The sequence below is a fragment of the Anopheles coustani genome, chromosome 2, assembly GCF_943734705.1.
Source record: "Anopheles coustani chromosome 2, idAnoCousDA_361_x.2, whole genome shotgun sequence".
In the NCBI taxonomy this organism is placed as follows: Eukaryota; Metazoa; Arthropoda; class Insecta; order Diptera; family Culicidae; genus Anopheles; species Anopheles coustani.
In genome coordinates, this window is record NC_071289.1 from 7430111 (window position 1) to 7457611 (window position 27501).

Sequence of the window (27501 nt, forward strand, 5' to 3'; positions counted from 1 at the left end):
ATGTGATAAGCGAAATTCATTGTTATCAATTCTAAGTACCCTAAAATTGATAGCAAAGTCAGACAAGTGTTCTTTTTTCGACCGTCCCACTTACCGATTGGCACAGTGTATTCCCAATTCTTTCTTAGGAACCACAAGTTGACATTTGTATCTACCAGAACCTGTCTTTCTACATGCAATTTTCCTTTTTGTGTAAAACATTCAAACTCTTTGGTGGTTGGTAGATCTTATTAATCATGCACCACATGTGTGAAATAATTATAACTATACATTAACATATGATTTGTTAAATTGATATTGTACATTTCGACACTGAACACTGATGCTCGAAATTCGTCTTGATTTAATTAAACATTTACAAATTTAAATTCCGCAAGCATTTTAGAACGATCACATTAAACGGAGAGTCGTGATTGGTCGGCCCGAACCGGTCGAAATAACCGGTTATGAACCGGTTCTCCAAAACGGTTCTTGAAGGTCAAATAAAGGTCACAAATCGTAAATCACCGGGGTCTGGCCCAGCGAACCGGTTATGCCGTAAATAGTCCTGGCGCCATCTGGTGGCCTCACTAGCGTCATCTGGTGAGCACGAGGTGTGCTGGGAACTTACCGCCAGCCTATACACACTGTCGCTAGATGGCACTGTTGGGCATTTCCTAGCTGTAGCAGCGACATCTATGGAAAAAAAGAGTAAGTAAATTGTATACTACAATTGTGTACAACATTAATCGTATGCAAAATGAAGTCTGGTTCAAAACCGGTTCCCCGAAACGGTTCTTCAAGGTCATAAATCACGCGGGTCCGGGACTGAAGGTCATCGAACCGGTCAAAATAACCGGTTCACCGAAACGGTTCTTGAAGGTCAAATAAGGTCACAAAACGTAAATCACCGGGGTCTGTTCGAGCGAACCGGTTATGCCGTAAATAGTCCTGGCGCCATCTGGTGGCCTCTAGATGCTAGTGTAGCGTCATCTGGTGAGCGCAGACTCGACTACTCAAAAAACTCCGAGGGCTCTGCTTGTTGCATACACTTCAGGCACATTAAAAATTAATCAACGCCTGGTAGGTTCTCTAAAAATTTAACAAAAGCAATTGAAATAGACTTAAGAAAATTTAAAAACGTTTATGAAACGTCTTCTTCTTGTGACTCGAGTGACCACTTCGAATTTTGTTGATTTTTACTCAATATTTTTTTCTCAATCCAACTAAATATACTGCAAGTATTTTTCGTATATTGATTTACATATTTCGTATAAGATCCACTAATGAGTAAGCGAAAACAAACATATTTTGATTTTGAGAAAAAAATAATAAAAAAAGCACCTAAAAAAACAGTGACAAGAAAAATAAATAATAAATGCATTTTGATATTTTATGTGTTCTTTTTCAGCTTTTAGAACCTGCTGAAGGCGCTTTGGCATGCTCTCCACTAGAGTTTTTTGTTGTTGGGGATCTAATTCCTCCTAAGCGCGCACTAGAGCTTCAACATAGTCGTTTTTATTCGATACATCGTTTTTTTCCACCCTGGCATCGTACATTGACTACAAACTCTTAATGGGGTATAGATCTGGCCTCTGAGAAAGCCATTTCAACAGTTTTATCTGACAAGACTAGAAAAACTTCTCTTCCAGGCGAACTTCTCTTCCAGGCCCATCTCGATCAGTGATCTCGAGATTTTCTTGCAGCATGTTTATGTAGGAATCGACAGTCATGATAACATCGATTTTCACAACCCCCGACCATCACATTTCCCTCCTCCTTGGCATACTGTGCACAGGATGTGACGATCCTGAAGTGCCTCATCCGATCTGCGCCATACACGTGCATGCCGTTTCGGATTGAATTTATCAAATTTTAATTCGTCGACTCACAGAATCATTTTCATCAAGTATTCTAAAGGCTTAGCAGCATGCTCCTGAGTGAAATTAAGACGCTTGGCCTTATTGGTCATGCTCCCGCGCTCCTAGCAAATCTGCTCTATAACCCGTGTATGTAACAATATATATATATATAACGGACTAGAGCCGTCGGTCGACTCGTGCCGTGAACAAAATGTTGCGCCATAACGCCCGGTCCTGTGCTGCAGATCTCCAACTCGAAACACCGATCCTCCGCAAGTCTGCCTCGACCTGGTCAAGCCATCGTACTCGCTGCGCCCCTCTCCTCCGCGTGCCTGTTGGGTCCTTTTCGATGACCTCCCTGGCTGGATAGCTAACAGGCCTCCTCGCTATATGTCCCAGCCATCTTAGTCTCCCGATTTTTACCAGGACACCAATTGGGGGATCACCTAGCAGCTCGTACAGCTCATCATTCCACCGCCTTCTCCAAGCGCCGTCCGCGTCCCGCACCCCCCGAAGATCGAACGTAGCACCTTGCGTTCAAAAACGCCAAGTGCGCGCAGATCGCCTTCCAGTAAGGTCCATGTCTCATGTCCGTAGAGCACAACGGGCCTTATTAGAGTCCGGTAGAGCGTCAATTTTGTTCGCCTGGAGACACGACCAGAACGCAGCCACTTACGTAGACTACAAAAGGTGCGATTTCCAGCGAGGATGCGCCTCCGAATTTCCAAGGATGTGTCCGAGTCACATGTGACTTGGGATCCAAGGTATACGAATGAGCCCACCTCCTCCAGAGTGTCGTTATCCAAGGTGATGCCGGGAAAGGTATCTGGGGTGTTATCCCTAGACCCTAATCCTTGCATGTATTTTGTCTTTGACGTGTTGATCTGGAGTCCAACTCGCTGAGCTACTGACTTAAGTCCAGCATACGTTTCCGCAACCGTCCTCTTGTTGATCGCAACAATGTCAATGTCGTCCGCGTAGCCCAGGAGTTGAATTGAGCGCCAGAAGATGGTACCTCGCGTGTCGATGCCTACTCGCCTTATCACACCTTCTAAGGCCACGTTGAACAGGATACATGAAAGGCTATCCCCTTGCCTCAGCCCTCTCTGGGAAGCAAACTGAGCGGACGCGACACCACCGACCCTTACAGAACACATCACATTGCCCATAGTCGCCCTACACAGCCTGATCAGCTTGTTCGGAAACTGAAACTCTTTCATCAGCATCCACAGCTGTTGCCGGTCAATGCTGTCATAGGCCGTCTTGAAGTCAATGAAGACGTGATGTGTTCTGCAGTTGTACTCACGGCATTTTTGTAAAATCTGCCGGAGCGTAAACAGCTGGTCAGTTGTCGAGCGTCCATCCATGAAGCCGGCTTGATACTCCCCAACAAAGTTTTCGGCCAGGGGCAGCAACCGGTGGAGCAAAAGTTGAGAGAAGATCTTATAGGCGGCATTTGGTATGGTAATGCCACGGTAGTTCTCGCAGTCTAACCTATCCCCTTTTTTGAAGACCGGTACAACGACACCGGTCATCCAGTCCTGGGGTAGTTCTTCCATCTCCCAAACTTTGCCGATCACCAAATGAAGCACTCGAGCTAGGCTCTCCCCTCCGTGCTGGAAGAGCTCACCAGAGAGCTGATCATCACCCGCAGCTCGGTTGCTTTTAAGCTTCCGCATCACTTGCACGACTTCGTACAGGGATGGAACCGGGTAATCATCATCGTGCCCAGGTGCTCCAAGTGGTACTTCCGCATCCATGCTCCTATTCAAGTTAACCCCATTTAGGTGCTCCTCGAAGTGCTGCCTCCACCTTTCAACCACCTCGCCAGAGCTGGTGAGCAATCCACCCTCCCTATCCCGGCACATGTCTATGGCAGGCTCACTAGACCTACGTTCCCGGTTAACAAGCTCATAGAGCTTTCGGGTGTCACCAGACCGGTGGAGCTGCTCAAGGTCCTCAGCAGTTCGATGCTCCTGCGCTCTCTTTTTCCTCCTGCAGACCGAAACCAGCCTATTCCTGGCAACCCTATACTGCTCCACGTTGGCTCTCGTTCCAGCTTGGAGCATTCTACCCCAGGCAAAGTTCTTCTGGTCAGCGAGCAGCTGACACTCCGCATCAAACCAGTCTGATGTTCGTGACCTCATTCTAGCACCCAGACTGCTGGAAGCTGAACTTTCCACTGCAACGCGAATAGTCCATACCTCTTCCATTGGTGCAGTAGAGGCCTCATCCTCTGATGGAAGTGCTGCCTCTAGAGTCTTACCGTAGCGCACAGCCTCTTCAGTATCCTTTAACAGGTCACTGTTGAAGCGGTGCGCTCTAGCGACCCGGGGTTTGTAGACCATTGCTAGCTTTGATCGCATGCAGACACCGAGTCAGAACTCACATTAGGCTGCCGATAGCTGCGAATGTTCGTGACGTCCGAGAAAAAGCGGCCATCAATTAGCACGTGGTCGATTTGGTTGCAGGTACGTAGGTCCGGTGATCTCCAGGTAGCCTTGTGGATATCCTTGCGAGGAAAGAAGGTGCTGCGGACAGCCATTCCGCGGGAGGCTGCAAAGTTGATGCATCGATGACCATTGTTATTAGAGCAAGCATGCAGGCTGTGAGTCCCGATGGTTGCTTTAAAACACTCTTCCCTGCCAACTTGCGCGTTCATATCCCCAATAACGAGCTTGATGTCACGCCTCGAGCAGCTGTCGTACGCCTGCTCCATTAGCGCATAAAAGGCATCCTTCTCATCATCGGGCCTTCCTTCATGAGGGCAGTGTACGTTGATGAGCGCATAGTTGCGGAATCTCCCTTTAACTCGCAGCACACTCATACGCTCATTAATGGGTCTCCATCCAATAATGCGTTCCTGCATCCTACCCATCACTATAAAGCCAGTACCGAGCTCGTTGGTACTGCCACCACTTTGGTAAATGGTGGCAGCACACTGCCGAGGCTTCCACACTCTACTTCCTCTCCAGCAAAGTTCCTGCAGCGCAACAATAGAAAAACCGAGAGGGTTTATGGCGTCATATAGAAGACGATCAGCTCCGTCGAAGTTGAGAGATCTGCAATTCCAAGTCCCAAGCTTCCAATCATTGTCCTTTATTCGTAGCGTGGGTCTGGATCCGTTATTCCGATACGTATGTTGCATTATTTGTTCGTTCGTGTTCGTGTATGTAACAAGCCGACGACGGATAGTTCTTTCGAAAACTGATGGGTGAAGTGTTTCTAAGACCTCTCTGAAAGTTACCGTCGATTTTTCTGATCTCACGAATGATCTTAGCGTCCATACGTGCATCTGTTTTGCACATGTCTCCTCTACCAGGGCGATCCACCTACATTTAAAATGCTATTATGATTTTTCCTACCGTTGCCTTGTGGATTTCGTGCTTTGAATGAATTACTTGAATGTAAATAAGTGTCATAAAACACATTTTATGCTATGTAATTTCTTGTAACACTCAAATTAATGAGATGCCAAAACCTGATATTAACAAATTGTATATCTACAACCTAACATGAATTAAACACGTGATCATCATCTTCTTCTTCTTCTTCTCTTCTTCTTCTCTTCTCTTCTTCTCTTCTCTCTCTATATCTATAAAAATGGATGTTTGTATGTTCGTGATGCTAAAACTCAAAACCGGCTGGACCAATCTTGACGATGTCTTCGTATGATTTGTTTCTTTTTACCCAAGGAAGGTTTAGAAAAAAAGAGAATTGGAAAATTCCCAAAGTAAAGCCGGAAAATGGGAAAATTCGGTAAAAACGGCTTTTTTTCATATAAAAAAAATAAAATTTACCTTCTCTAACGAAAACTAAAAGACGATTGGACTTATCGCAACAAAGTCTTCGTATGATTTGTTCCTTTTGGTCCTATTAAGGTTTTGGAAAATTTTAATAGTTTCAACATTACCATGTAAAAGTCAGAAAATCAGAAATCTCGAAAAAAGGCATTTTCCATAACAAAATATGGAACAAAAAATGTTTGTTTGTTTGCTACGCTTACGTTAAAACCAGCTGAGTCAACCTTGAAGATATATTCGGATAATTTGTTTCTTTTTATCCATCGAAGTTTTAGATAAAAAGAAAAATTGTAAATTCCCTAAGGAGTAGCCGGAAAATGGGAAGAACTAAGATCGGTTAGTCAACAAGTGAACGCCTTGATCGCGTATATTTGGTGCTGAAAGGTGTTGGATGTATTTTACGGAGTGGCAGAAAAGAGGTGTGCTGTTTGTGGAAGATGGAAGATTGAATAGATTCTATCAGATTAAATTGTAAAAAAATTGCATCCAATGGTCCATAGAGCCTGTGGACTCTACATTCCCACTTTTTTTGTATGAAAACACCAACTTCATAAAATATTGGTCTATATTGTGTAAGGCATACAAAACACGTATGAATGTCAAGAAACAAGTTTACGAGTTTTTTTCTACTTGCGATTGCGATTCGGTTTCCAGATCCTTGCTTTATTCACAGTTAATTCGACCCACACAACACGAAGTCGTATTGAGTTGAATGAATTGAATCTCATATTAGTATATTTCGAATCGGAATCGTATTATGCATAGACAATGTACGAACAATGTATATTCTTTGTTGCATATGATGCCGATTAAGAATGTAATACGATTTTCTTTATGCATACGTATAGATATACGAGCAATGTACGGCTGATGTATATCGTAAGTCGTATATGATGTCGACTTAGAAAATATACGACTAAACATATACATTTTGAACAATATACGGTTAGCGCCTCCACTTTTGTCCGTATAGGCATTATTTTAGCATCATTTACGATTCAATCATATTGCGTAGAAGTACGATTATTTCAAGTTGATATTCGATTTACATGCATATGTGTTGTGTGGGGATATTGTTGAGCAAAACCAAGTCTACCCAATACGTGGACATTCAAGTGTGTTACCTTTTTGCGTTAGGACAAATTTACACAATCTACCCAAAAGGACTACCTTCTATTTGTTTTAGCCATTGCAGACAGTGACGGGTATGGAGAGTGCAACTTTCCGAGGTGAGGTCCGCGACAGCCGAGCGGTAGCGCCGGTTAGAAAATCGGCCCATGAGCGCCGGGGCTCACCACCTCGACGGCGTGGGTTCGAATCCCAACCGAGACCGGACCCTCCCCTGTACGAGAGGACTGACTATCCACGTACAACAGGGAAACAAGTCTCGTAAGCCCTTAACGGGCAGGCATGACCAAGAGGTCGTTACGCCAAGAAGAAGAAGAAGAAGTTTAAAATATCGTTGCACATTTATTGAGCAAATTCACATTGTGCGTTTTGAATTTTAGCCTTTTTAAAAAGTTTTTATGCATTCACCTTCCCGGATGTCGCAAAATATGAATCGGACAGAGATAAACGATAGAAGATCAGTAATGAAAGAGTGTGCTAGCAATACCCACATTTTTCGCTCCCAGATTATGACTGTGCGTTGGCGATCCCGTTCTGGCCCACTTGAACTAATAGCGTGCTGGTCTCCTTTAGCAGCTCTCCCGGGAGAGCGCTGTGTGACATTCAGAGATCGCATGTTGTGTTCTCTCGCAGCAGTGCAGTAGAACGAGAGTACTTCTTCAGTACTCATAGCAAACGTTAAAACAGAATGCAGTCCTACTCTTACTCCTTGATAATTGGTACTCGGACATCGCGATCCTGTTCACAGCAAAGCAAAACGAGTTGCGTCAGATCCTGCCGTAACAGGCAGTGTATTTCTACTCCTTCCTTAAGTTTGATAATGAATTATAACACTCCGACTCAACTAACTTATTGACAATTTTCATATAAAAGAATCATTCCTGTTTTCTCTGTTCATGTAATACTTCTTCTTCTTCTTCTTCTTGGCGTAACGACCTCTTGGTCATGCCTGCCCGTTAAGGGCTTACGAGACTTGTTTCCCTGTTGTACGTGGATAGTCAGTCCTCTCGTACAGGGGAGGGTCCGGTCTCGGTTGGGATTCGAACCCTTGCCGTCGAGGTGCTGAGCCTCGGCGCTCATGGGCCGATTTTCTAACCGGCGCTACCGCTCGGCTGTCGCAGACCCCTCATGTAATACGTAAAAGTATAAAATAAATTAAATGAAAAAATAAATTTTCAAAACAAAAGTTTTTCCCTAAACGTACTAAAAAATAAAAAATAATATATGTTAAATGACATATGCATTTATGTATCAGTTTTTCGTTTTTGTCGTTATTCGCATAGCATCGTAGATGGCGATCGAACTGAGAGCAATCTCGATGTAATGCGAATAACGATAAAGACGAAAAACTGATACATAAATGCATATGTCATTTAACATATATTATTTTTTATTTTTTAGTACGTTTAGGGAAAAACTTTTGTTTTGAAAATTTATTTTTTCATTTAATTTATTATTTCGAGGTGAAGTCCTTCATATTTTATGGAGTTTTCTTTTACCAAAGATAAGTTTACGATTATGGATATGTGGCGTACGAAGAAAGAACGTTTTTTTTTTAATTTATCGCCTGCATTTGAGACACTCCAACTGCAGTTTGATGCTTATTATGAACAATTAATTTCTCACCTCGTTTACCGAAAGCTTTCGGAAGACAGGCGGCACATCGGTTGCACTGCGATATCAGATCCGGTCCAGCCGGAAGGCAAACCACAGTTCCCATGCTGTTTTGACGTTAACCAGTTTAGAATAAATCGCACCAAAATCTAGCCGCTCCGGTATGCACTGTCACTTGTCACGCTAGTATTCATCACCTGAAGGGTCATCGACTGAGAGTCCTTTTTCAACTGCAAAAGCACCATTCCCACCCACTGGGCTCCGTTTTAGAGCGGTCCATTAATGATCTGCAAAGAGAGGGAAAACAGGAAAATTGTAAGTCCAAAATCCGTGCGTGCGAAAAACGTAAATCAGTGTGTCACTAAGGCTGATCGTTGATGCTTCACAAGCGCACCGGATCGATGGTGATATGACATGCAAAGCGAGTGGAACGAGGATAGTTAGTCGACTGCACCGGGCGGTACCACTTGACGGAAAATAATAAAATCGGGGTCGACTGCACACCTGCGGCAATGAATCTCTCGGAAGTTGGTCACGAACAGGGCCCTTCCCGGTTTCTTTCCCTAGCAGGTCGTTTTTCACACGACACGGTGCTTGAGTGACAATCAGACACGACCGATGATGGTGAGCGATGACGGATGATGGTACTCGACCGTCCGTGTCCCGGCTCAGGACACTCGGAACAGATGATTCCTGGATTGGACGGTGTTGATGATGGCCACTTGGTGTTGGACAATCGTCACTCGAAATGGGGGATGCATTTCTATGTCACTACCCGTGCGAATGGTTCATTTCAGAGATGGTTGGAACTGAACATGGAACTTCCAAATTGCTGTTGGTATTTTTAAAGTGTTTTATTTAAAATTTAAAAGAATCCCCGTTTTAGTAATTTAAATAGGAAAACAAACTCCTAGTCGTGGGGAGTCAAAATATTTCAATTTAGCTCTATTTCGCTTGTATGGAGAAACATAAATAACGAACAGATTTCCTCAAGCATTGGTTGATTTCTTAATGACATATATAATAAAAAAAAACTAGATAGTCCGTATGTTAATATAACTTTAAAAAGATATGTAAAAATAAATCGATAAATTTATAAATTGTATAAATTTCTATCGTTATTCGAAACTCTCTAAATATCATATGATAAACTAATATTTCTCGGAAAATCTAGAATATAGATTCGTCGAACTACATGAGTTCCGATTTCAAGAAAACTTCCCATTTCGAGTGGAGAGCTATCCGACAACCACATCTAAACAGGATACTCTCGCACATGATATCCTCTATTTGCCACCGAAGTTGTTGTTGATCGAAGCACCGAAGTGGTGATGTTCCCGCGAGACAAATTCCCCGGGGGCGGTGCAGCGCGAAACTGAATTACGGTTTGATGAAGCTGTTTATCGAATTGCGATTCGTATTTCCCACGAAAAACGAACCTCCGGAGCGACCGTCAATGAATGTTGTGCCTGGCGTACAATTAGAGCACCGCGATGTTGTTCAAGTTCCGCTTCCGCGGAGAGAATGGAGAATTAAATTAAACTCGAGTCAACAAACCCAACGCTTTCTGCTGCGCCCCCCAAGACGCTGTCCATCGATACGTTCCCAGTGTTCCCCCGGGGGGAGGAGGAGTTTCCGCACCGGAAAGCACAAAAACATTCCACATCCGGTGCCTTTCCCTTTGGCTGCCGGTGTGAAAATTTGCTGAGGCGTCGCGTTTGCCAAGTTTGAATAATTTATGCAAATACCTCCCCCGTTTAACGGCGATGAAGTATTTATGCACCAGGTCCCGGCACAAGTGCGCAAAGAGGATGCCCCGTCAGCAGCAAAGATGGGACGAAAAGTTGTGCCGGGTGTGCGACGCAGTAATGGCATTATCTTGGTACTAAAACTCCTCCAACGTGGAGGTCGTCGAGCACCTGCGATGCTTCAGCATAATCTGTAATGGTGCCCGATGGATGCGCGACGAGCGACAATTTTCGATATGTGAATTATCGATTCACGACTAAAGTTGGTCCTTGGCAGGATTGAACTCTCCATTCGAACGAATTACGCTCGCCACTATACGTGACTTTGATATGCAGATCCAATTATCGATGAGTCTTTACCAGTTCGTTATGGGCGACGAGAGGTTAACTAAACGATAATGGGAGCGAGACCAGCTCGAAAGCAATCTTACTGCAAGGAGGAAACTTTCCTGGAAGATTTCTGTGGGAGGAGGTGGAAAGTTCAATCTATATAATTTAAGAATGTTATTACGGTACTTAGTTGCTTTCCGAGGACACTTTTTGGGAACCGTCAATTTGTATCGAGTAGAGAAAGTTTCAATTGTGGGTATTTTCCCACTTCTTTCATTCAAGTATTTATGAGTTTTTAGAATTTCTCTTACTTAAAGTAACGACCGTCTTTGGTCATGCCTGACCCATTAGGGGTTTTACAAGACTTATTCCCTTTGCGTACGTGGATAGTTAGTCCTCTCGTAAAGAGAGAGAGTCTGATCTTGGTTGGTGTTATTTGGTTTACAATGTGATCTCGGAAAATAACTAAATAGTCGTTTTCAGTAGATGCTTTCATTGGTTTCGAATTTCCATCTATATTTCACCAAATTCTATCATGGATTTCATCCATTTTCCATCAAACCTCCTTAAAATTCTATCAAAACCTCCATCAACTAAAAAAAATACTATTTCTACTATTTCTTCTTCTCACAAAGTCTTGACTGCAACTGCCCTGTTTCTTTGCTAACCTTTTCTATGTGGTTTTACCAAGCCTTCTTTGATTATATTTTCTATTCTTTTCTGGCAGTTGGGCTTCGAACCCACGGGCCTCCGTCTCAACACTTAAGGCTAAAAGAACGTGGGCACAAACTGAAAGACTTTTAATTGCATTGCTTATAAAACATTCTTATGTCAGAGATCTTCCGGTCAGAAACCCAAAAACCGATGTTTAAGAACATTCCTTGATATTTTAATTTATCCAAAACCAAACTATCATAGAATGGTTCTTAAAGTTTGGCACATCCCTAATACTTTGTACAATGTAATGATGTTTTGCGGGATGAATAATGTTCCCGAGCTGTCGCTCTGCATTACGACAGTCATGATGCACCGATTATAAATTATGTTATCACACCCGACAGACGGCTATCCCATCGTGCCAGGATTGATTGACTTTCCCCCCTCGCAATGCACCGAGACCGTGACGGTCGAATAAAACCGGGTTCCTACTACACTACAGGGCCATTAACCAAGCTTTCGATTAGTTCTCCGCCTACCCGAGGCTGGAAAGGAAAAATAATGTGCAATCTCCTGAAGCTCTGACCGTAAAACCGGGGCAGGCATTAGCAGTGCGGGCACCTTTCGGGCTGCCCTTTTTCACACCAAAAGTCCTTGTGCATGTGCCTGTGTGTGTGTGTGCTTATTTGTTGCTCCCTAATCATAACACCATTAAGCATTCCACTCGTACACTTGCGCCAAGAGTAAATGTCCAAATGGGTGCCCGTTCGGCAGTCGGTCATGGTTGAAATTAAATTTTCCCACTAAGCACCAAATTGTGTTTGATATTGATAACCTCCAACCCCTCCCAGGTGCCGGATGATTGTTGAAATATTGTACAAATGCAGCCAAACTGGAGTGGGACTCGGTTCCACTCGAGTCCGATCCATTTCACTCACGCGATCCACCGCTCGGCTCTTCTGTTTCGCTCCTTCGCGAACCCATTATGATTAACGAGACACGCATGGCACATTACAAATCATGCTCTCTACTCCACCCCATCGGTTAGCGTTTATCCACCGGTTTGGCCGGCTTCCACGGAGTCTAATCGATCTCGGCTCAAGTGACCAACTGCAAACCATTTTCGGTGTTGCAAGCGAGACAGAGAGAGCGAGAGCACACACGCGATCGATCGGTCAATCGATTGGATCGATTGGTTGCAATTTTGAACCGTGTGGTGTAATTGCAACGAAATGCCATTAAATGCATCGATTGGATTGAAAATGGGAAAGGTGGCCCCAACAAACTGCCCACATTACAGACAGATGAACAGAGTGGAAATCAATCAATCAAATCACAATTATCAAAGATTTTGATTCGAGAAGAACACGCCATATGCAAAAACTCGCCGAGACCGCTGAAGTAATAAACTGTGTTTAATAAACCGTTCACGATTCGTGGCTGCAAAATGAAGCAAAAAAACGAACTCCAGCAACATTTTATGATGGATAATCGAGTTGAGCTGGATTTATGACACTCACGCAACTGCTCGCCCACGATATCCCGATCCAATCAAACCATCGGTCATCCGTGTTCTTCACGCCGCTTGAAGCATGCCTTGATTAAACTTCCTTCCCAAAGCCGGGGGCCCGGGATCGGGATTGGGTAATTTGTTCTCGATTTGCTCCACAACTGGTCTGGCCCGAAAGCTCCTGATTTACAGCCCCCGAAAGGTCACACCCGGCCCGGGCCCGGTCGTCAAAATTGGAGCAAGGTTACGGGGACAAACGGATCGCCCTCCTTCCTTCCCAGAAAAGGAAATGGCTCCGGAGTCGTCGGGGGCTCCCGGTTCGGGAAACTGGTTCGGTGAGATAACAGCGAAGCAAAAAGGGAGGCTGTTTTCCTGTTCGAATCGCGTCCGCTCGGGAAGAAAGACGGTAGAGTGTGGGACAGACTTTATTAAATTATCGTTTGACCTCCAGCCGAGGGCCCCCAAGATCCATCGCTTCAGATCGTTTTCTCCCGCACCGTCGTCTTGTCAACCTTTCCGTGGCACCGTTAAACGGCGTTGGCGAGCTGATTCCCTTTCGGCCGCTCCGGCACCGAGCGGACAATGAACGCTAATAAATTATGTCAACGTTTTCAAGTATTCAATTATGCTGTCTCCTTGCGCCGTCTGCTTTCTGTTGCCGTGTTTCGCATCCTTCCTGCAATGCGACACCCGGTTGTTTTTTGTCTTCTCTTGCGCCCTTTTCGGTGCGTGCGTAGCTGGTGCCCTTTCTTCGGCGCTTTCTGCAAGCCGGATGTTAAACCTTAACCTACGCCGCCCGCCCGTCTGTCCGACCCCTGGTCTCGCGCGGATTGCTGCAACGACGTTCACTGCTGCTCCATATTTCTTCCACTTCTTTCACTGCTGCCGCTGCTTGACGCAACATAAACCTGTCCACCTGTGTGTCGCGTCCGCCCGTCCAACCACCCGTCCCTCCGCCAGCCACGCGTTCGGAGTTGGTCATAAATTAATCGAGCTTTAATCATTCCTCTCTATTCCCTCCACTACCTCTCCCTCGCTGGTGGTGAGGTAATGCGGTTGTAAGCCGTAGCCGTTAAGCACACACACCGAAACATCGCCGTGCGCCAACGCCGCGCGATCCGGGCGGAATTGATTCCGTGCCGTGCGTTCGATGGGAGTATGAAAGGTCCTGCGGAAAACACCAGGGCGTGCAGTGAAGCGTGGAATTGATGGTTACAGGGCAGTATGGAAAACAGGAGGGGGGCAGGAAAAGGACGAACCGGGAACGATCGTTGCTGAGCTCGATATGATTTATTATCCTGTCGATTGGCACCCATGAGTTCACCAAAAGCAATTATGCTTTGTATAGAGTCATGGTTTTTTCTTTATTCGTTGCGGGAATTTGCCAAAACGGAACTGCCATTATTTATTTTATTTTTTGTTTACACACTTTTTAACTTCTTCTGTAAAACGTAATTGAGCTTTTAATTCATATTTCTTGAGGTACCACTTATGACAATTTACTTAATACATTAGCCGATTAAGGACACGTAGAGAAAAGTTATAGAACAAGAAGGGCTTAAGGAAAACCCACGGAAAATTATGGACGTAACTTGTTCCTTCATACGTCGAGATAATTTTCATTTGAAGTCCTTTCACCAACTTTTACTGTCCATTTATTTCCCAACGACAAACACAACATATCCCTGTTGGTGGTATTTCTGCATGCATGAGGTTTCACACCGTGGTTGTGCCCACCCACAAGCAAGCATAAATCGAACCGAAAACATTTGCGGTACATGATCGGCCACAAGCAGGAGCGGGAGGCAAGGACACACGCACACCCAACAGCGAGTGACCAACAAATTGCTTTTCATAGAAAATTGCTGTTGGATTACCATATGAGAGTTTACTCCAAGTACAACGTGCCGTACGAGGGGAAACAAAAACTTCCTGTGGTCAAAACATGAGTGTTCGATCGGGAAACATAAACATGAATATAGAGCGAACCTATCGATTTTAACTATGCTCTGTTATACCCTCTAACCAGGTGCACTTTGTCGGAGTTTTCGTTTTCAAATGCAATTTCCCACCATACGACCGAAATCACGATACAAACGAGGACGAGGCGTGCTGATGATGATTTAATTTCCAATTTGTTTGCAGCACCGTCGAGTGCTTGATTTTATTTTAATTGTTTGCCATCTCATAATGATGTCGGCAGATGGGAGTGCATCGATGCACCCGTTGTGGCCTCAATGATGCTTCCATTGAGCGTTTCCGTTTTTGTTGAAGTTGGAAACAGAATTGACATTGTTCACCTGTCATCATCTACAAACAAAACATCCGTAATTGAGTGGGTTTTTGATGTTATTTTGTTAAAGTAGATTTACCATTTATCGAACGCAACACTTTTATGCTTGTTTTCTTCTCGCAAGCTATACGCATTTTCACAAAAACGCGATTTCGCCACATCTATTGGGTTTTATCTTACTTACGGATGATCCACAGTCATGGCGTTCTTTGATCATGCTGTTTAATATTGTTTTCCAATATTTGATATTCAAGCCGGCAACCTTCATCGGATACCGTGTTTGTGACATCCCATCATTAAAAGCTGTACGGCTGAAAAATCCGTAGGGTTTTTAATCGTAATTCACCAAATCTTCGACGGTGTAGAAAGCTGTTTGATGTAGCGTCCCTGGGAGGTACACACCCACTGGCAAACATTTCCGAACAAACTTCACCTCACCGTAGGAGGAAACCCCTCCCTTCCTTAAAGCTCCTCGTTGGTTTGCTTCTTGTTTGAGGTTTGCTTGCTTCACAAGATTTTCTTTTTTGTAGACTTACTCTTTCTCTATTTATTCTAACAGAAGAATTGAATTTGTTCGGTAAAGTTCTCGTAATGTAAATTGTAAGACAATTTGTTCTAGCCTTCTCATTCGTCGTTGTCGTCGTGCTTCTGGGAGGTGTCCTTGTTACCATCGGTTGGATAGAAATATGATCTACGAAATTCTCGAATACGCCACCGTTTTCAAGCGCTTTGATCCGATGGTTGCTGCCAACGGGGGGAAAAAGGATGCGATATCAAACACGGCGTAGACAAACAATATTTAAAACGTAATCATCTCGTACCAACTCCCATTCTCGGAACTCGGAGCACAAGACACCATTCCTCGTCCTCGGAGGCGACGGTTTGCAGATCCCGCCCGGATGAGATCGCGATTGGGCAAAGGGCAAACGATCAAGACCGTATCACTTCGATGTGCCCGGAGTTGGTTTTATGAGATTTTAATTAACCCCCCGGGGAGCTTCGTCGAGGTTCACCCCGAGTCGAGGTTGTCGTTGGCATACACACACACATAAAGACTGGGGCTGCACTTGGCTGAAGAGAAGCCGCAGCCGCGTTTCGTTCACGTTCGTGGCCAACGTTGCCAGGGAAGGATGGCGGTCAGGTCGAAAGCGATAACCGTCCGTGTCAATCATTCTTTCGCCACCGGCTCACGCTAACCGACTGCTCGTGGTCGCCGGCGGATGCTGTGATGTTGTCTGTCAGCCGGCCGACACTTGGCAGGACATCCAAATGCAAGGCCAGTTCTTTCCGAAACGACGCAGGCGTTGCATAATTATCCGCACCCCACCTTGAAGCCGGTTCGTGGTTCGAAGGATGCTAAAGAGTTGGCGCAAGGTAAATACAAACCGGAAAGGAAATGTCATGGAAACAACGAGCAAAACACGTGCTTGATGTGACGTTTAATAAATGATCCACACGAAGGCTTCAATTATGGGGCGGACGTATTGCAATTACTACCGGAACAAACCGTCGTCGGGCAGGCAATTTCATCACGCGAGCTTGAAAGGACAAAAGCGCAATCAATTGAAGATCAATTAAATGTTGACACAAACAAAAAAGCCTCTCCAGTAATGTGCTGATTCCTCGTTACCCTAATAATGAGGTATGATAAGGTAATTAACATAAATGGCATTACAAATATGGATTCATTATGAGCATGCTTTCAGGTCAATTAGGAAGCACGTTTCGTTCCTAAAGTATATGGTTTGGTGAAGACGGTCAAGGTCGTTTTAAAACTTGCCTTTTAATAGTAGCATATCATTATAGTTTTGTCAAATAAATAATTATCGTTAAGGTTTTACTCAACTTTCGGGCAAATATGCGTAACCGTCAATCAACAAACGAATGTTTTTGCTTCGGATTATTCACAAGCAAGGTGAATAATTGTTTACACGAATTTTCCCCCTTCGACGGAAAGCCTTCCCATCCTTCTGACCCGTGCCTTCCTTTTTCCCGGGAAATAATTACGATAAAATCCCCTTTCCGAAGAGTCACCCACAATCAATCCTTCAGCATGTCGATGCTCATTATTTTCCCCCAATCAACAATTTATTTTCATTTGCAGAAGAATTGTGTCCGGGCTGGATCGGTTTGTTTTTCCAACTGGACGATGTTTAGATGATTCGATGCCGTGGGTTGCGTTGTTGATTGTGGAATGCTGCTGCATCATTAGCGATAAACATTTGTTTTGGCAACAGGCACCGGTGCACTAAACCATTTATTTAACGACGATGGGATGCACTAGCATTATGGTGCCTTTCATTGCACTGCGTTTGCACAATTATCGGGGTGGAATGCAAGCAATGTACAATTTATGGATCGCATGTTGAATGCTTTCTCATTTACATAAGTAGCCCGGGATCAAGTGCAGTTCACGCAAGGCCAGCGAAGGATTGCATGGAAACAGTTGCCATGTTAAATTACATTTTATGGCACTTTTGCAATCGTTTTCCCCCGACCGTGAGCAAGATAATTGATTAATGAATGCGTGATTTAAACTTTGCACACCCCGGTGGGAATATATCCCCGTGAAACTGAGACAGAAATTGGGCCAGGAGCTGTCCCAGGATCGAGCATATCACCTCGATCGAGACATATTTAAATGCACCAACCGATCGGTCGCCAACGAAAATGGGTCCAAGGAAACTCGTGCGTCTCGTTCCGCCAAGGTTAATCATCGGAATGGCTGCGGAAAATCGTTCGCTTAAGCAACCATAAGTCAACTCCTATCACCCACAACCGTTGTCGACCCGAACGAAATGGTGTTTACGATCATGTTTCACAAGGGTTTACCCTTCGTGCCTAAGGTCGCACGCATTGTCATGTCGCACGTCGCGGTGAAATGAGCCCTGAACCTGTGGAATGCGACCGAATGGGTCGTTATCAGGAACCGTTGGCGTGAACACCATCGATCCCCAACGAAAGCTGAGGGTCAGCGGGGTCATCATCAGCTTTTAGCGGCCGATGGAATTGGGGTTTTTGGGCAGGAAAACCCAAATAATCGGAGGGATCAGTTGTAACGTCGGTTCGCCCCACTTCCTGCCAGGAACATCCGCGACCGAAACCGAGCATTTCCCTCCGCCCGACACTTGACAGGTTTGTCGATGCGGTGCGTTTTAATTGTTAATCATGCTTTTAATGGCCAATTTAGGTCGAGCGGTACGGCTATCGATTGCTTTTGATTGCTAACCCGCCGGCTACCGAAAGTGCTAACGCGGTGGAGTGAAAAGCCATCGGACAGAACCTAAAAAAAAAAAAAAGAACGGCCTCGGGTTGTTATTAATGTTGTAAGTTGAATATACCACAGCATTAGCAAAGGGTTCAGTTCGCGGGCACTTTCCGAACGAGAAGGAGAAAAGTCATTAAAAGGTTAATTTTTATTAGCTCCATTTAGTTCGTTTGGGGGGGAAACCGTGTTGAAAAGCACTTCTGCTTTCCTTTTAAGGGAACATCATTGACTTTGGGGAAAGGATCTTGAGAAAATATAGAACACTGTTAATTCTTCGATGATTTAAATAAAATCAATAATTGGAATCAATAGCATTTAAAAAAAGAAAACAGCTGCTTCCATCGGAACGAGCGCCGTCATCAACACCGGCCACGTGGGAAATGATTTATCGCAGTGTACCGGTAAATTGTTCCATTAATAATAACCGCCATCCAGCACCGGGTAAGGATGAAAGGCGAGAGGATAAAACAGGAGATAAAATAAAACCCCCCTTGAAAAAAACGTAAACGATACCACACGAAAGTGCAAGCCGCCCCGGTTTTTGCTCACTCTTCTTTGACCATTTTGTCTGCCCTTTTTGCCATCGGTCGAAAAAGGTAGCACCGGCAATGGCCGAGAACACACGCTGTTCTGATTAATTGCCCTCGTAAAAGATTGAATCATCGGCTGTCGGCCGTCGGCGACGGACTTTCCGCACCACGAGCCCAACATGGAGCCCGTGAGCGAGCGAACGAGGAGGAGTTTCTTGGGCAATGGAGCAACCCTCCTGCAGGCTCGCGCGCTCTCGAGGTTCGCAAAGGGCAATCTCGAAGTGTTGTCTTGCAAGCGGTGACGGTTTGTTGTGGTAGGGCTAAAGGCGTGCGAAATCTTTCGTTTGGCACAGTGATGCTGAAGCGATAACGATTTGAGATCAAAATGACTTTGATTTCGCAAACCACTGGGAGAGTGTTTCTGATATTTTCTTTGTAAGTTACTTATGATGATCTCAGTAATATTTCAATGAGTACGAAATCGAACGAGATCGGACCATTCAAAGCCCTTTTTATCCACTCCAACAGACAACCCCATCCCATAGTTACATGTTTCGACCGACTACCGAACACTCGGCTGCACACTCGACGGGACATCTACAACAATCTTCCATTCCTTCGTCGGTGCATCTTACTCCCGGTGCGAGAAAGTTCCTCCGAAGAAGTCTTTTTTGCCAGCCTCAACCACGAGTTTCCGAGGACCATTTGGAGCAAGGTCACCGGCGAATGCAATAACGATGCACCGATCGGCGTCGTTCCGCTGGCAGTGATTGGTTACCGGTGGGTCAAGATGAATCCTGCCTTAACGAGTGTCACGTGGAGGAGTGTGCAAGAGGACGGCCTCAGAACGGGTCGTGGTCTGTGTGGGAGAAACTTTGGCTGCTGCTCGACTCGGATCAGGTTATTTCTGGAGCATAATCGATGGCCTTGAATTTATTACGATCCAGTGTGGCTGGGCCTGCCATTTCTGGGCAGCAACACTTGAAACCTTAAAGGACAATTACGGGAGGAGTTGACAGTCCAGTGGATTGGCCTACTGGGACCGAGAGACACTTTATTGAACGGCGTGCCAGAGTCGTATTCGAGGGAGATGATTGGTTCATTGCGCCAAAGCTTCTTGAGCTTCTTTGTCCTTATGGACCAGGGTTCTTTTCCTACAAGTCCTAAGAGATATTACACAAAGGTCAATTTCATTACAGAGTACGCTGAAGGAGACAAAACTCAATCTAAACTCATGCAAATTATTTATTTTGTTTAAGCAGATCTCAACGTTTGCCACTTTCTGTTAGCGCTTATTGTCAAATGCTTTCTAAACCTGAAACAATTACTCACAAGGCCCATTTTCTATGATACCATGACATAATAATATAATTCTTTACTTGTATGTTATTGTTCCAAACGAACTCCTTAAGAGTATGCATTTGCTTCCCTAGCACTTCACTGAACACTTCGAGAAGCCGTAAACTGGAGATAAAATGACCTCGATCTGGGCATTGGGAGGTGTCAGTTTGGATAAACTGTTACATGTCGCTGCTTAGACTGTTCGCCTACAGTTTCATCGTCGCACGATACTTAACTAAATTAAGACTGGAGCAACCAAACCGTTCCCATCATAGACAACCGACCGAGGAAATTCGCACTCATGTGACAACAAAAGAACCATCAAAGAGCCAAAAGAACTCTCAAAAGAACCATCAAATTGGGTACTGCTACAGGTTTCGCAGCGTCCGTGGCAGAACACGTCGTTAAGGAACCAAAATCAGTAATAGATTATTGCAATTGTTTATTTTTGCGACAAATACATAGTAACGATGTATATTTGATTTTACACCAGTTTCGCAAGTTCCATTCCGTTAGCGCCATTGTCAATAGGAGGCGCGTTAGTACGACGGAGTAACGCCGCCAGCGTTTTGACTATCAGGAACTTCGTGTGAGTTCTTAGATGCTCCTCGAGACTCATCCCTTCCCTCAAGAACAGTGTGCAGACCGGACACTCTATATTCATTTTGTAGTTTTGGTTATAGTATTATTATTTACTATTTACGGTGGAGCTGAAAAGGAAGATTAAAATAAAAGTTGAAACGATTATGAAAATAATCCATCAACATTCATCTAGCAGACTGTGGAGCCCGTACTGTCTGCTGTGAAAGGATCCGACTTCACGCACATTATACAATTCGGCGGAGGAAGCAACACATTAGACAAATGCTTAAGAGAAACGTCTGAAGTGAAACAATTCCGACTTGTGCTTCAGACATTTCATTTCATCCCAGCGTTTTACAAAACTCCATGCTTGTTCAAAATAAAAGCCTCCGCCACCAGTAACGGAACAAGCCCTTACAAGCGGAAGGGTCTCGGCCACTTCTGGGTTGCTGCTGGATAATTGTTAGCACATGCACAACCCACAGACCAGAATCGATCAGTCGAAAATGGCACACGCAAGCAAACCTAATCCCTTTAACTTTAATGTTATTTCGTGAATTGCTTACCTACTTCGAAGCGAATGACGCCAATTGTTCCGTCAACACAACAACTGTTTGCAAGATGCCACTAGTTTTTGGAGTTTGGCTCGGCCAGTGTTGCCAGACATTACACTATGAATGCGATTCGAGCAGCCCGGATGTCAGATTCAAAAATCGAGCAGTTTTGTTCGATTTTTTTAAATTTTTTAAATCGTCTAAATCGCAACCGATTTAAAAACTAACAGTAACTCTCCAGAATCGTACATCCGATAAAATCAGTCTGACCCAAAGCGCGCTGTTCTAGACTTCTGTAACCAGATTAAAGTTTTCCAATTAAAGAGAACTTTGGTTCATTCCAGTCTGTTGCAGATACGAATGCCTTCCGAGACTCATACCAGAACAAGAGAAAAATCAGAACTTTAATCATCAAACTTGAACAACTTGATGTTCGCCGAACACAGTTTCTCGCCATTGAGTTGACGGGACATTTCGAGTGGCAACACACGCTTGCCCAGGACTCGCATAATTAAATCACTAAACGTTTATCTATGCACGCTTGCTGTCCTTGAGAAGCTCATTTAGTGTTGTGTTGTGTGATAGCTCAACAAAAGCACAAGCAGAGTTCCCTTGTGGAGTGTGTGAAACTTTGACAGTGTTCCCTCCCGGTTCGGGGTAGTGCCACACAAAGTTTCCCCGAAGGAAAAGTATCTTCCACAAATAGTTTTCTACGTGTGCGTGGGAAACCGACCCTCACCATTTATCTTGTGTGGCTTATCTCCTGTTGCTCTGGAGTGTTTCCCATTCATTCCTCCCAAGGATACCCATCAAAAAGCACCATCGCATAATGATAACAACAATATTAATCCAATCCTGTAGCAAATCTCACCCATTCTCCCTTGCATGCCGACAGGGATGTATGGGAAAAGTAGCTGCTCGGCTTCATCATTACAGCGTATTATCAGCCCCTTTGGGAGCAAAAAGTTTCCCACCCGAGGACAACAGCATGCGGACGAACCGGATGATCTCACCCTGGTGTCGTGTTGAGTCCCGGACCGGCAACACTTGCGGTGTAATTAGATTGTGTTCTGTAAAGGTTAATTTCATTACCGACACTTCGGTACCGGCGACCGGGGTTCTATTAGTTTGAAGTGTTGTGGGATAAAACCCCAGCGAGAAGATAACAAATTGCGACGATGAAGAATGCCTTCAAGCGATTTCACACTCTGCTGTATCCAGTCAAAAATTAATTTCATGCCTACCGACAAGAGGAGTAAGAAGCGCGGATGTGATATAATGAACCACTCTTGAAAACCAGATTCGTTTTTTAGTCATTTACGCTTTTCTATTGGCTTCTATTGGCGGAAAAAATCTTTTTCTTTTATATCACGTGAAAACCCGACAATCATCATGACAACGTTTGAACGAAATCATAAATTCAGCAGAATTTAAATGACCTACCGTTTTTGCCTTCTTGCCTTTTTCATTCTATTTCCTAGCGTATCCTTCCTTCAGTTTGCTGCAATCCGCTTGCCTAACGCCGGACAGAAGATGTCTCATAATTTTCCGCTTTCATCGTGAGAGATAAGTGGACCCGAAGCGGACAGAAATATGACCAAAGGCAGCCAAAAGCGTCCTTAGCGTTCGCTAATTTGCCGTCAGCGAAATGCTAATTATGTTACATTCAAGTTCGGTCTGGTTTCGCCCAAGAAAAAACCAACTGTGCCAGATTGCCTTTGAAAATGTGGAACTATTTCGTGGAACCACCGTAGACAAGAGGTTCATTTCCATTCATTCAGCATAATTACTAGCGGCAGTTTTTGGGCGTGCTATTTTTTCACATTTTCTTGGGATTCTCTTTTCTTCTTTTGAGCTTTTTGGGAGTGGAAATATCTCACAGGGGGAGTTTCGAAAGGATGAAAAATGCACAAATCGAGCTGTTTAAAGAAAACAAATGAAAAAATGGGTTGTTTTGTTGCTTCTAATTGGTTACTGAGTGACAAAATGGGACCTGCCGGTTGTAACCATGGTTTCCAACAACATTTAGACTCAACTGTTACTAAATTTATATACACAGTTTTTAAACAAAATTGCTTCAAAAGCATTCCAGTTTAAGAGTTTCAGCAAGAAAATGAAGGGCGAAGATAAAACCAATAAGTATCAAAGAAAGAGTTAACGGATAGTTTGTGCTTACATTGGCCTACATTTCCCTGGTTTAACTTTATTTTTTAGGGTATCTTTGAATGCGAGATGAATGAAAACATGCACAGCTCTGACTCTCCATTTATTTAATTCTAAGAAAAATTCATCTGCACTTCAAAAACGTCACAGTCCATGAGTTGGAATGCTCGTATCCGGCTCATATTTTTCATTTCCTTTTATTTGCGACCCGCAAACAAAGATATTATATTTAAAAAAACAACCCGAACATGGGAGAAAAACTAACATCGACCAAACCATTTCCACAACCCAAAAATCCAGCACAAAAAGGATGCTGAAAAGTGGAAGTTCGTTACCAAAGTTACGGTCAGCGCCAGCTCGTCGGTATTCCTCTTCCAGCGGCTTGCCCACTCGACGAAAAGCAAACTGAATTTTAATCCAGCGTTGCATGGCGTGGTTTTGGAGGAAAAGTTTTCACCTCCGCCCGTAACATTTCAATGGGAAAGTGTACAAACAATCTGTAGGAATGATTCAACGAACACCAAATGCACGTACCACCAGACGTACCAACGCCGATTCAACGGTCACAAAGTGCAAGAAGTTTATTTTTATGTTGCGATGCACGCCTCAGTTGATTGCATATTGCATTAGCGCATCCCAAGTGCATTTGCGTCCGTGTACGTGTCAATGGAGCTAACTCAATGGAGCTTAGAGCGCGTGCTCATACTCAAACAAATTTAGACTTAAATCATTCATGCTTTGGGATTATTTTTGAAAAGTGTCTCTTCCGTTCCATTTCAATGATTTAAATAGTTGGGAAATAAAATTTGCACTTTAAAGTATCATATTTCTATTAAATAGTTTGTCGTTTCATTTGTTGACTAATGGCTCAATCACATTCATAACAATCTCCCTTATGTTTCACCCTTCAAACGATTTGTCAATTGTGAATTCCACTGAAACAAACAAACCCTCAAACAAGCATTAACAGTTGATCTTCGGATAACCTCAGCGGTGATGGATTCAAAAGGGAGCCCTTGCGCAGGGCGTCAGCCATTAAAGTCTGGGTCATTTTGCACGAATCTATCATTAGCGTCGGACAGCGAGCATGATTCCCCCTAACGCCCTTTGATCATGCGCTGTTGGTGATGAAACGCAGCCACACCAGAAATTCGACCGATATTGCATTTGACCTACGTTTAGCTTTTTCTTGATTAATGTCACGTCGAAAAAAGGGCTTTAAAAAGATGAAAGGCGAAAATCACGGTACCATTATCGAACAGCAACGCCGCAGTTCGACCTTCAAACGCTCGAGTGTAATATTTCGGTGGGTTTGAATTTTGATAAAAGAAACGGTTCCCGCGCGGGGCGATTAAAAAGGGTTCGAAGGGCTCCTTCAGTGGGTTTGGATTGTTTGAGTTGTGCCCCCGGAGAAGGGCACCCAGCATGCAATGGCGGGCCCCGATGACGTGCAGTTTTCTTGTCTTTCCTCGGCTGGGCATGACAAAAATGTGTCATAAGGGCATTCCGATTGTACACAACGAAATTAAGTTGTAAACCTAATCGATCGCGCGATCGTTCTCCGACCACCCGAATGGGGGCCCAAAGGGCGAAACGGCCGAAACTGTGTCACTCGGCTGAACACGTCACGCGACGGCCATGACGGAGGGTGGAGAAGGGAGTCGAAAAACTCACATGTCATGGACATGTCACGGTCCCCTCGAGGGGGGCGAGCTGGCGCAGCAGCGCGGAGTACCTCGGAGCTTGTCCGAACTTATCTTGATCTGTCAAGAAGCATTTTCGAACCGTTCAATCACACCAGCGCGAAGCGGACCGCGAACGGACTGGATTTTGATTAATGTTATTCCACGGTGGCGCATATCATTACCATTGCCACTACCGGAGACAAGCGCGCTGAAGAAAATCCCTCCACTGGCCATCCGTCGCTTCGGAGAATCGGGACGATTCGGTTGCCCAGGCAATGGCGAAAATAGATTCACTTCCCGCTCGAACCTTCCCATCGGGTGGTAATGAGGTTTTCCCGGAACACGGTAGCATACCGGTGCAGCACCCCCAGCCCGACCGGACATCGCTCCGTTGCAAGAAGGAAATTGTATTTATATTCCGTTTAGATGCCTCGCACTTCGAGTGATGAAGGTTTCGATCACATTTCCGAGTTGCTGTGGCATCCATCAGTAGATTGAATCCGGATCAAGTCGTGTCATAATACATTAATCCGATATGCGACGGGACTACGCCGGGATGGTATATTTTCCGCCATGATACATTATGCCATAGAAATCGAAGATGAGAGTCCTTAGGAAAGTAGCAAAATATTGTTTATTATACTAGGAATTGGTAAATTTATTTTCCCCTAAAAGGTAAGAATATTTTAATACTTGTGCTTGGAAAAATCTCGTTTGTTTAAATTTAAGTAGAGACGTTTCCATCACACCCTTGTTTTAAATCAATTAATTCATTACGCCCTCGAGAAGGACTGATCGCACATTAATGAGTTCCTAAATTTACCTTCCCTAAGAGACAAAAACGAAGGATCATTACTTTGAGTGCTAAATAGAACCAATAAAACCTTCATTATTGCTCTCCTGACATTGGCCGTTCCTCATTAATTGTCCACGACAAAAATTTCATACCTTCCCGTACACGAAATGGAAATCGAGAGTGAAATTGATATTGAATTCCTTTGCGGAATCGTCGGTCGAAAGGAATGGCACCAAAAGCAAAAGAAACGCAACGTCCTTAAACACTTTATTAATGCCCTCCATTTTAGGCAGCCCAAAAGCTCACTCCAGCGTGCGATCACCGTTAATAGCCTCCATTTAGTGCAACCACGCCCCGCCCTTGTTTGGGGTGAAATGAAAAATTGCTTAAATTTTCACCTGATTGAATAAAATTGCCCACCACGCGGCTCGTGGTGTGAAGAAGGGCCCCGGAGTTCGTCTTTCCGCGCCACTACCGTAAAGACGCTCGCGAGGCGATTTATCATCTCTTTTGTTTCGATTTTATTCATTCCTCTTTCTGGCTGCGTCTCCGGTCCTTGCCTTGCCTTCAGGTTTCGTTGCTTCAGTTCATAAGTCGCCCGTTTTAAGCGTTGCCCGATCAAGATTACACACATCAGCATCATCGTTACCGTCGTCGACGAGCGTTTCTCATTGCATTTCGATGAGTCATTCAGACGGAAAAGGCAAGTTGACAGATCGGATTGGATTTTCCCATCGAGCTGGGCCGAAGGGGGTGCATTGTTGCCGCCGGCACCTTGATAGGAAGCAATAAAAAATCAATCTCAGCTTCTGCCACGAAAGGAAAAAGCACCGCGACTCATACGGTATCCACGGTGGGGGTCGGGCGTAATTTTCCCATGCCATTGCTAGGTGCAAGCGTTCGGCGAAGGTCACACCCTGGAATGTGAGACATACCGCCTTGCAAAAACAAGTGCTCGGTTCGTTGAAGTCGCTACAAGGAGCTTCCTATTGGTGATAAAAAACAGGTAGACCACTCGTGAAGATGTGATTTATACGGTTACTGCCATGATTTAATTTGAGATCGAAGTAAAGTCGCTTTATGTCGGATTAAATTTTTAAATTTTTCATTCGAAAAGAAGATAAGATCTAAAATATAAATAATCTTTATGATTTTCAAATATTATCTCACATACGACATATGCTTCAGCGAGCTTAACTCCCAGTCAAACAAGGCTAGTTGAAGCTGAAATAAAAACTGTCAACCGATTAGTTTGATTTGATGGACCGACTGTTTTCCATCAGCTGGATTATGAGCTCCTTCGACTCTAGATACACATGGTCGTGGCGCTACTACTCGATCCTAATCTTACTTACTGAGCGACAGCTGACCGAGATCACATTTCAAACTAGTTTTAGTTGTCGAAGCATAAATTAAACTAGCGAAGCAGCTATGGTTTTAGTTGACTTTTTGGATAAAGAAACCTTGATATTGGAAATATAAAAATATTTTAAAATTATAATTGGTTTTAAAAGTAATCAAACTTTAACCTTCTTTCAAAATTCTGACTACTTCTAACACAAGTCGTCCATTGAACCAACCGGCCGACGTTAATCCTTTGGCAAATAAGCTTACCCAACCGAAGCACCCCTTTCCTTTTGCCTTTCGGCTGTACATAA

At 44.2% G+C, this 27501-nt stretch overlaps 1 protein-coding gene across 1 annotated transcript in view; it reads left to right on the forward strand.

Moving 5' to 3' along the window:
* The first annotated feature begins 4602 nt into the window (after positions 1-4602).
* LOC131261816 (cuticle protein 21-like) overlaps positions 4603-27501 on the forward strand; it is a 39579-nt gene continuing 16680 nt past the window's right edge. Inside the window, exon 1 of the mRNA XM_058263650.1 lies at positions 4603-4764. Coding sequence (XP_058119633.1) covers positions 4603-4764 — 162 coding nt within the window. The remainder of the gene's footprint in view (positions 4765-27501) is intronic.